Genomic DNA, 11542 nt, shown 5'->3' on the forward strand with positions numbered 1-11542 from the left:
CAATGTCCCTGATGTCCCCAATGTCCCTGATGTCCCCAATGTCCCCATGTCCCCGATGTCCCCAATGTCCCCATGTCCCCGATGTCCCCATATCCCTCTGTGTCTCCCCCATGTCCCAGTGTCCCCCCAATATCCCCAATGTCCCAAATATCCCCAATGATGTCCCAATGTCCCCGATGTCCCCAATGCCCCCAATGTCCCCCAATGTCCCCATGATGTCCCCAGTGTCCCCCAATATCCCCAATGTCCCCATGATGTCCCCAATGTCCCCAATGTCCCCATGATGTCCCCAATGTCCCCGATGTCCCAATGTCCCCCAATGTCCCCAATATCCCCAATGTCCCCCCATGTCCCCAGTGTCCCCCAATATCCCCTATGTCCCCAATATCCCCAGTATCCCCAACGTCCCCATGATGTCCCAATGTCCCCAATGTCCCCCAATGGCCCCGATGTCCCCAATATCCCCATGATGTTCCAATGTCCCCCAATGCCCCCAATGTCCCCATGTCCCCATGATGTCCCAATGTCCCCATGATGTCCCCATGATGTCCCCATGTCCCCATGATGTCCCAATGTCCCCATATCCCTCTGTGTCTCCCCCATGTCCCAGTGTCCCCCCAATGTCCCCCATGTCCCCCAATATCCCCAATGTCCCCATGATGTCCCCAATGTCCCCAATGTCCCCAATATCCCCAGTGTCCCCCTGATGTCCCAGTGTCCCCAATATCCCAATGTCCCCCAATGTCCCCCAATATCCTCAGTGTCCCCAGTGTCCCCAATGTCCCCAATGTCCCCAATATCCCCAGTGTCCCCCTGATGTCCCAGTGTCCCCAATATCCCAATGTCCCCCAATGTCCCCCAATATCCTCAGTGTCCCCAGTGTCCCCAATGTCCCCAATGTCTCCATGATGTCCCCAATGTCCCCATGATGTCCCCAATGTCCCCAATGTCCCCCAATGTCCCCGATGTCCCCATGATGTCCCAATATCCCCAATGTCCCCAATGTCCCCATGATGTCCCAATGTCCCCGATGTCCTCAATATCCCTAATGTCCCTAATGTCCCCAATGTCCCCAATGTCCCCCAATATCCCCAATATCCCCAATGATGTCCCCAATGTCCCCCATGTCCCCCATGTCCCCCAATGTCCCCATGATGTCCCCAATGTCCCCATGTTCCCCCATGTCCCCATATCCCTCTGTGTCTCCCCATGTCCCGGTGTCCCCCCAATATCCCCAATATCCCCAATGATGTCCCCAATGTCCCCAATGTCCCCCACATCCCCAATATCCCCATGATGTCCCCATGTCCCCAATGTCCCCATGATGTCCCCAATATCCCCATGATGTCCCCAATGTCCCCATGATGTCCCCCATGTCCCCAATATCCCCATGATGTCCCAACGTCCCCAATGTCCCCCATGTCCCCAATATCCCCAATGTCCCCCATGTCCCCATGATGTCCCCAATATCCCCAATGTCCCAATGTCCCCAATGTCCCCATGATGTCCCCATGTCCCCAATGATGTCCCAATGTCCCCGATGTCCCCAATGTCCCCATGATGTCCCAATGTCCCCATGTCCCCATATGTCCCCATGTCCCCATGATGTCCCAATGTCCCCAATGTCCCCAATGTCCCCATGTCCCCATGATGTCCCCAATGTCCCCAGAGCGTCACAGGGTTCGGGCGGCAGATGATCGAGCGCACCAAGCAGCTGGTGGAGAGCAAGTACAGCCTGGCGCAGGGGTTCAGCGCCGACGCCAAGGTATGGGGGTACGGGGGGGTTTTGGGGTGCCCAGGGGGCTTTGGGGGGTCCCCAAGGGTCACACGAGGGTCCCCAAGGGGATTTGAGGGGGTTTGGGTGAATTCTGGGTGCATTTGGGTTGATTATGGGGGGATTTGGGGCTGTCCCCAATGTCCCCCCCAGCTGGTCTATGGGGACACGAATCTCAGGATGTGTCACCCGGGGAGGGGGGTCTCGGTGGCCATGGGGGGTTGGGTCCATTTGGGCCCATTTGGGTTGATTCTGGGTCGATTTTGGTTCATTTTGGGTCTATTTTGGTGTATTTTGGGTGGATTTGGGTGGATTTGGGTCGATTTTGGTTCATTTTGGGTGGATTTTGGGTGGATTTGGGTTGATTTTGGGTTGATTTCGGGGTGTCCCCAATGCTGTCCCCATGTCCCAGGTGGTCTATGGGGACACGGACTCGCTGATGTGTCCCCTGGGGGGGGTTGGGTCCATTTAGGTCGATTCTGGGTCAATTTTGGGTGGATTTGGGTCGATTCGGGGTGGATTTTGGTTCATTTTGGGTGGATTTGGGTCGATTCTGGGTGGATTTGGGTTGATTTTGGGTGCATTTCGGGGTGTCCCCAATGCTGTCCCCATGTCCCAGGTGGTCTATGGGGACACGGACTCGCTGATGTGTCACCTGGGGGGGGTTGGCTCCATTTGGGTCCATTTGGGTCAATTCTGGGTCAATTCTGGGTGGATTTTGGGTGGGTTTGGGTCGATTCTGGGTGGATTTTGGGTGGATATGGGTTGATTTTGGTGCATTTCGGGGTGTCCCCATGTCCCCAATGCTGTCCCCAATGTCCCCTCGGCTGGTCTATGGGGACATGAACCCCAGGATGTGTCCCCTGGGGGATGTTGGGTCCATTTGGGTCAATTCTGGGTGGATTTTGGGTGGATTTGGGTCGATTCTGGGTGGATTTTGGGTGGATTTGGGTCGATTCTGGGTGGATTTTGGGTGGATTTGGGTGCATTTCAGGGTGTCCCCAATGTCCCCAATGTCCCCAGGTGGTCTATGGGGACACGGACTCGCTGATGTGTCCCCTGGGGGGGGTTGGGTCCATTTGGGTCCATTTGGGTCAATTCTGGGTCAATTCTGCGTGGATTTTGGGTGGATTTGGGTCGATTCTGGGTGGATTTTGGGTGGATATGGGTTGATTTTGGTGCATTTCGGGGTGTCCCCATGTCCCCAATGCTGTCCCCAATGTCCCCGCGGCTGGTCTATGGGGACATGAACCCCAGGATGTGTCCCCTGGGGGATGTTGGGTCCATTTGGTTCATTCTGGGTGGATTTTGGGTGGATTTGGGTCGATTCTGGGTGGATTTTGGGTGGATTTGGGTGCATTTCGGGGTGTCCCCAATGTCCCCAATGTCCCCAGGTGGTCTATGGGGACACGGACTCGCTGATGTGTCCCCTGGGGGGGAATTGGGTCCATTTGGGTCCATTTGGGTCAATTCTGGGTCAATTCTGGGTGGATTTTGGGTGGGTTTGGGTCGATTCTGGGTGGATTTGGGGTGGATATGGGTTGATTTTGGTGCATTTCGGGGTGTCCCCATGTCCCCAATGCTGTCCCCAATGTCCCCTCGGCTGGTCTATGGGGACATGAACCCCAGGATGTGTCCCCTGGGGGATGTTGGGTCCATTTGGTTCATTCTGGGTGGATTTTGGGTGGATTTGGGTGCATTTCGGGGTGTCCCCAATGTCCCCAATGTCCCCAGGTGGTCTATGGGGACACGGACTCGCTGATGTGTCCCCTGGGGGGGGAATTGGGTCCATTTGGGTCCATTTGGGTCAATTCTGGGTCAATTCTGGGTGGATTTTGGGTGGATTTGGGTGGATTTTGGGTGGATTTGGGTGCATTTGGGGGTGTCCCCAATGCTGTCCCCATGTCCCCCTGTCCCAGGTGGTCTATGGGGACACGGACTCGGTGATGTGTCACCTGGGGGGGGGGGGTTGGGTCCATTTGGGTTCATTTGGTTCATTCTGGGTGGATTTTGGGTGGATTTTGGGTGGATTTGGGTGCATTTCGGGGTGTCCCCATGTCCCCAATGCTGTCCCCCTGTCCCAGGTGGTCTATGGGGACACGGACTCGCTGATGTGTCCCCTGGCGGGGGGGGTTGGGTCCATTTGGGTCCATTTGGTTCATTCTGGGTGGATTCTGGGTGGATTTGGGTCGATTCTGGGTGGATTTTGGGTGGATATGGGTTGATTTTGGTGCATTTCGGGGTGTCCCCATGTCCCCAATGCTGTCCCCAATGTCCCCTCGGCTGGTCTATGGGGACATGAACCCCAGGATGTGTCCCCTGGGGGATGTTGGGTCCATTTGGGTCAATTCTGGGTGGATTTTGGGTGGATTTGGGTCGATTCTGGGTGGATTTTGGGTGGATTTGGGTCGATTCTGGGTGGATTTTGGGTGGATTTGGGTGCATTTCGGGGTGTCCCCGATGTCCCCAATGTCCCCAGGTGGTCTATGGGGACACGGACTCGCTGATGTGTCACCTGGGGGGGGAATTGGGTCCATTTGGGTCGATTCTGGGTGGATTTTGGGTGTATTTTGGTGGATTTTGGGTGGATTTGGGTGCATTTGGGGGTGTCCCCAATGCTGTCCCCATGTCCCCCTGTCCCAGGTGGTCTATGGGGACACGGACTCGGTGATGTGTCACCTGGTGGGGGGGGTTGGGTCCATTTGGGTTCATTTGGGTCAATTCTGGGTGGATTTTGGTCGATTCTGGGTGTATTTGGGGTGGATTTGGGTCGATTCTGGGTGGATTTTGGGTGTATTTTGGTGGATTTTGGGTGGATTTGGGTGCATTTCAGGGTGTCCCCAATGCTGTCCCCCTGTCCCAGGTGGTCTATGGGGACACGGACTCGGTGATGTGTCCCCTGGGGGGGGGGGTTGGGTCCATTTGGGTCCATTTGGGTCAATTCTGGGTGGATTTGGGTCGATTCTGTGTGGATTTTGGGTGTATTTTGGTGGATTTTGGGTGCATTTGGGTGCATTTGGGGGTGTCCCCAATGCTGTCCCCATGTCCCCCTGTCCCAGGTGGTCTATGGGGACACGGACTCGGTGATGTGCCACCTCGGGGGGGTCTCGGTGGCCGTGGCCATGGAGCTGGGCCGGGAAGCGGCCGCCTGGGTGTCCGGCCACTTCCCCTCCCCCATCCGCCTGGAGTTCGAGAAGGTACCGGAGCCCCCAAAACGGCACCCGGGGGGGTGGTGTCCCCATTGTCCCCATTGTCCCCTGAGTGTCCCCATTGCATCCCCTAAGGTGGCCACATTGTCCCCAAGGGGTCCCCATTGTCTCCAGGGTGTCCCCAAGGGGTCCCCAGTGTCCCCAAGGGCTCCCCATTGTCCCCATACGTCACCACTGTCCCCTAAGTGTCACCGAGGGGTCCCCATTGTCCCCAGGGTGTCCCCATGTCCCTGTGATGTGTCTGCATGGTGTCCCCATGATGTCCCCATGATGTCCCTGTGATGTGTCCCCATGGTGTCCCCATAGGGTCCCCACGATGTCCCCATGATGTTCCCACGATGTCCCCATGTCCCTGCGATGTGTCCCCATGGTGTCCCCATGCTGTCCCCATGTCCAGGTGTACTGGCCGTACCTGCTGATCTCCAAGAAGCGTCCCGGGGTGTCCCTGTGGTGTCTCTATGGTGTCCCCACGGTGTCCCCATGTCTCTGATGATGTCCCCACGATGTCCCCATGTCCCTGATGGTGTCCCCATGATGTCCCATGGTGTCCCAGGTGTACTGGCCGTACCTGCTGTTCTCCAAGAAGCGTCCCGGGGTGTCCCCATGATGTCCCCATGGTGTCCCCATGTCTCTGATGATGTCCCCACGATGTCCCCATGGTGTCCCCATGTCCAGGTGTACTGGCCGTACCTGCTGATCTCCAAGAAGCGTCCCGGGGTGTCCCTGTGGTGTCCCCACGATGTCCCCACAGTGTCCCCATGTCTCTGATGATGTCCCCATGGTGTCCCCATGTCCCTGATGGTGTCCCCATGATGTCCCATGGTGTCCCCAGGTGTACTGGCCGTACCTGCTGATCTCCAAGAAGTGTCCCGGGGTGTCCCTGTGGTGTCTCTATGGTGTCCCCACGGTGTCCCCATGTCTCTGATGTGTCCCCATGATGTCCCCAGGTGTACTGGCCGTACCTGCTGATCTCCAAGAAGCGCTACGCGGGTCTGTGCTTCTCGTCGTCCCCCGACGCCCCCGACAAGCTGGACTGCAAGGGGCTGGAGGCCGTGAGGAGGGACAACTGCCCCCTGGCGGCCAACCTGGTCACCGCCTGCCTGCGGCGCATCCTGCTGCACAGGTACGGACAGACGGACACACGGACAGACAGACACACGGACAGACAGACAGACACACAGGGACAACTGCCCCCTGGCGGCCAACCTGGTCACCGCCTGCCTGCGGCGCATCCTGCTGCACAGGTACGGACAGACGGACACACGGACAGACACACACACACAGACAGACACACAGACAGACACACAGACACACTGACACACAGGGACAACTGCCCCCTGGCGGCCAACCTGGTCACCGCCTGCCTCAGACGGATCCTGCTGCACAGGTACGGACAGACGGACACACGGACAGACAGACAGACAGACAGACACACAGACACACACACACACACACACAGACAGACACACAGACACACTGACACACAGGGACAACTGCCCCCTGGCGGCCAACCTGGTGACAGCCTGCCTCAGACGGATCCTGCTGCACAGGTACGGACAGACGGACACACATGGGACAGACAGACAGACACACAGACACACAGACAGACACACACACACACACACACACACACAGACACACGGACAGACAGACAGACATAGACAGACAGACACACAGACAGAAAGACACACGGACAGACACATGGACACACAGACAGACATGGGACGGACAGGGGGACAGGGGACATGGGATTTTTTAGGGTCCCCAGGCTCCCCATGTCCTCCCCAGGGACCCCACAGGACAACATGGGGTGACAGGGACCCCCATAGGACGACATTGGGGTGCCCTGGGGGTACCCTGGGGTGCCATGTGGTGCCATGGTGGTTTTGGGGTCCCTCACCCATGTTCCTTAGGGACCCCATAGGCCAACATGGGGTGACAGGGACCCCACAGGACAACATGGGGGTGCCGTGGGGGTGCCATGGCGGTTTTGGGGTCCCCTGAACCCCATTTCCCCCCAAGGACCCCATAGGATGACATAGGGTGCCATGGGGGTACCCTGGGGTGCCATGGGGTGCCATTGGGGTGCCATTGGGGTGCCGTGGGGTGCCATGGGGTGCCATTGGGGTACCCTGGGGTGCCATGGGATGCCATTGGGGTAACATGGGGTGCCGTGGTGGTTTTGGGGCCCCCTCACCCCATCTTCCCCTAGGGACCCCATAGGACGACATGGGGTGCCATGGGGTACCCTGGGCTGCCATGGGGTGCCATTGGGGTGCCATTGGGGTGCCATGGGGTGCCGTGGGGGGTTTTTGGGATCCCCTCACCCCATCTTTCCCCAGGGACCCCATAGGACGACATGGGGGTGCCATGGGGAGCCATGGGGGTGGGGTGGGGGTGCCATGGCGGTTTTGGGGTCCCCTCTCCCCATCTTTCCCCAGGGACCCCATAGGCCAACATGGGGTGCCATGGGGGTGCCATGGGGAGTATTTGGGTCCCCCTCACCCCATCTTTCCCCCAGGGACCCCATAGGATGACATGGGGGTACCCTGGGGTGCCATGGGGGTACCCTGGTGTGCCGTGGGATGCCATAGGACCACATGGGGTGCCATGGGGGGTTTTGGGGCCCCCTGAACCCCATTTCCCCCCAAGGATGCCATAGGACCACATGGGGGTACCCTGGGGTGCCATGGGGTGCCATTGGGGTGCCATGGGGTGCCGTGGGGTACCCTGGGGTGCCGTGGTGGTTTTGGGGTCCCCCTCACCCCATGTTTCCCCAGGGACCCCATAGGACGACATGGGGGTACCCTGGGGTGCCATGGGGTGCCATGGGATGCCATGGGGGTACCCTGGGGTGCCATTGGGGTGCCATTGGGGTGCCGTGGGGTGCCATGGGGTACCCTGGGGTGCCATGGGGTGCCATGGGGTGCCATGGGGTGCCGTGGGGTGCCATGGGGGTACCCTGGGGTACCCTGGGGTGCCATTGGGGTGCCGTGGGGTGCCATGGGGTACCCTGGGGTGCCATAGGGTGCCATTGGGGTGCCATGGGGTGCCATGGGGTGCCATGGGGTGCCATTGGGTGCCATGGGGTGCCATGGGGTGCCATAGGGTGCCATGGGGTGCCATGGGGTACCCTGGGGTGCCATAGGGTGCCATTGGGGTGCCATTGGGGTGCCATGGGAGTACCCTGGGGTGCCATGGGGTGCCATGGGGTGCCATGGGGTACCCTGGGGTGCCATGGGGTGCCATTGGGGTGCCATGGGGTGCCATGGGATGCCATTGGGGTGCCATTGGGGTTGCCATGGGGTGCCATGGGGTACCCTGGGGTGCCATGGGGTGCCATTGGGGTGCCATGGGGTACCCTGGGGTGCCATGGGGTGCCATGGGGTGCCATTGGGGTGCCATGGGGTGCCATGGGGTGCCATTGGGGTGCCATGGGGTGCCATTGGGGTGCCATGGGGTGCCATGGGAGTACCCTGGGGTGCCATGGGGTGCCATTGGGGTGCCATGGGGTACCCTGGGGTGCCATTGGGGTGCCATGGGGTGCCATGGGAGTACCCTGGGGTGCCATGGGGTGCCATTGGGGTGCCGTGGGGTGCCGTGGTGGTTTTGGGGTCCCTCACCCCGTGTTCCTTAGGGACCCGGCGGGGGCGCTGTCGCACGCCAAGGCCGTGATCTCGGACCTGCTGTGCAACCGCGTGGACATTTCGCAGCTCGTTATCACCAAGGAGTTAACGAGGGCGGCCGCGGCCTACGCGGCCCCGCAGGCGCACGTGCGGCTGGCGCAGAGGTGACCCCAATAGTGACACCCCCAACATGGGACCCCAATAGTGACACCCCCAAAATGGGGACCCCCCTGTGCCCCCAAAACCAGCCCCTCAACATGGGGATCCCCCCTCTCATAGGCACACGTGCGGCTGGCGCAGAGGTGGGACCCCAATAGTGACACCCCAAAATGGGGACCCCAATAGTGACACCCCAATAATGACATCCCCAAAATGGGGACCCCAATAATGACACCTAAAAGTGACACCCCAATAGTGACACCCCCAAAATGGGACCCCAATAATGACACCCCAATAATGACACCCCAATAGTGACACCCCCAAATGGGGACCCTCCTGTGCCCCCAAAACCAGCCCCTCAACATGGGGATCCCCCCTCTCATAGGCACACGTGCGGCTGGCGCAGAGGTGGGACCCCAATAGTGACACCCCAATAGTGACACCCCAATAGTGACACCCCCAAAATGGGGACCCCGAAATGGGACCCCAATAGTGACACCCCCAAAATGGGGACCCCAAAGTGACACCTAAAGTGGGGAGCCCCATAATGGGGACCCCCCTGTGCCCCCAAAACCAGTGCCCCAATATGGGGATCCCCCCCCTCATAGCTCGTTAACAACGAGGAGTTAATGAGGGTGACCGGGGCCTACACAGCACCACAGGCCCGTGTGGAACCACAGGCCTGTGTAGCCAAGAGGTGGGGACTCCAAAATGGGGACCCCCAATAACGACACCCCCAAAATGACACCCCAAAATGAGACCCCCCCATGACCCCAAGGCCAGCTCCCCAACGTGGGGATCCCCCCTCTCATAGCTCGTTAACAATGACAAGTTAATGAGGGTGATCAGGGCCTACACAGCACCACAGGCCCATGTGGCACCACAGGCCCATGTGGCTGAGAGGTGGGACCCCTAAATGGGGACCCCAAAATGACACCCTAAAGTGACACCCCAATAGTGACACCCCCAAAATGGGGACCCCCCGTGACCCCAAAACCAGCCCCTCAACACGGGGATCCCCCCCGCTCATAGGCACACGTGCGGCTGGCGCAGAGGTGGGACCCCAACGGGACCCCAAAATGACACCCCAATAAACACACCCCAATAGTGACACCCCCAAATGGGGACCCCAATAGTGACACCTAAAAGTGACACCCCAATAGTGACACCCCCAAAATGGGGACCCCAATAATGACACCCTAAAGTGACACCCCCAAATGGGGACCTCAAATCGACCCCCCCAAAGTGGGGACCCCAAAACTGGGACCCCCAAATAGGCGCTTTAAATGGGGACCCCAAAAGGGGGACCCCCAAACGAGACCCCAAAAGGGGGACCCCAAAATGGGGACCCCAGAAGTGACCCCAAACTGTCCCCTGTTGTCCCCAAAGTGCGGGGGTGGGGACAAGGGGGGTGGGGGGTCCCCAGAGGGGTGTCCCCCCAAACTGGGGGTGTCCCCAACGCGGTGTCCCCCCAAACCGGGGGTGTCCCCCGAACCGGGGGTGTCCCCAGCGCGGTGTCCCCCAAACTGGGGGTGTCCCCCAAACTGGGGGTGTCCCCAACGCGGTGTCCCCCCAACCGGGGGTGTCCCCTGAACTGGGGGTGTCCCCCGAACCGGGGTGTCCCCAGCGCGGTGTCCCCTCAAACCGGGGGTGTCCCCCAAACTGGGGGTGTCCCCCCAAACCGGGGGTGTCCCCCGAACTGGGGTGTCCCCACACGGTGTCCCCAACGCGGTGTCCCCCAAACTGGGGGTGTCCCCCGAACTGGGGGTGTCCCCCGAACCAGGGTGTCCCCAGCGCGGTGTCCCCCCAAACTGGGGGTGTCCCCCAAACTGGGGTGTCCCCACACGGTGTCCCCAGCGCGGTGTCCCCCTGAACTGGGGGTGTCCCCCGAACTGGGGGTGTCCCCCGAAGCGGGGGGTCCCCACACGGTGTCCCCAGCGCGGTGTCCCCCCAAACCGGGGGTGTCCCCCAAACTGGGGGTGTCCCCCCAAACCGGGGGTGTCCCCCGAACCGGGGTGTCCCCAACGCGGTGTCCCCCAAACCGGGGGTGTCCCCCGAACTGGGGGTGTCCCCCCGAACTGGGGTGTCCCCCAAACCAGGGTGTCCCCAACGCGGTGTCCCCCCAACCGGGGGTGTCCCCCGAACCAGGGTGTCCCCAGCGCGGTGTCCCCCAAACTGGGGGTGTCCCCCAAACTGGGGGTGTCCCCCGAACCGGGGTGTCCCCAGCGTGGTGTCCCCAACGCGTGTCCCCCGAACCGGGGGTGTCCCCCGAACCGGGGGGTCCCCACACGGTGTCCCCAACGCGTGTCCCCAGGATGCGGCAGCGCGACCCCGGCAGCGCCCCCGGGCTGGGCGACCGCGTCCCCTACGTCATCGTCACCGGGGCCCGCGGGGCGGCCGCCTACACCAAGTCTGAGGTGACGGGGGACACGGGGACATTGGGGACATTGGGGGGACGGGGGGACATTGGGGGGATGGGGGGACATTGGGGGGACGGGGGATATTGGGGACATGGGACGACAGGGGGACATGGGGACATTGGGGGGATATTGGGGACAGGGGACGTGGGGGGCACATTGGGGGGATATGGGGACTTTGGGGGGACATGGGGGGATATGGGGACATGGGGACATTGGGGGGACATGGGGGGGACATTGGGGGGATATGGGGACAGGGGGACATGGGGACATTGGGGGCATATGGGGACATTGGGGGATATGGGGATATGAGGGATATAGGGGGACATTGGGGGGATATGGGGACAGGGGGACATA

At 60.5% G+C, this 11542-nt stretch overlaps 1 protein-coding gene across 1 annotated transcript in view; it reads left to right on the forward strand.

Moving 5' to 3' along the window:
- The window catches only part of LOC309451838 (DNA polymerase delta catalytic subunit-like), a gene marked incomplete at both ends in the record, with an annotated part of 36674 nt that extends 25489 nt beyond the window's left edge, over positions 1–11185 (forward strand). Inside the window, 5 exon segments of the mRNA XM_082076531.1 lie at positions 1670–1765; positions 4834–4971; positions 5931–6106; positions 8621–8773; positions 11083–11185. Coding sequence (XP_081932657.1) covers positions 1670–1765; positions 4834–4971; positions 5931–6106; positions 8621–8773; positions 11083–11185 — 666 coding nt within the window.
- Between the last annotated feature and the right edge of the window lie 357 nt (positions 11186–11542).

This window comes from Streptopelia decaocto (assembly GCF_964273445.1).
Source record: "Streptopelia decaocto genome assembly, contig: HAP1_SCAFFOLD_413, whole genome shotgun sequence".
Classification (NCBI taxonomy): domain Eukaryota; kingdom Metazoa; phylum Chordata; class Aves; order Columbiformes; family Columbidae; genus Streptopelia; species Streptopelia decaocto.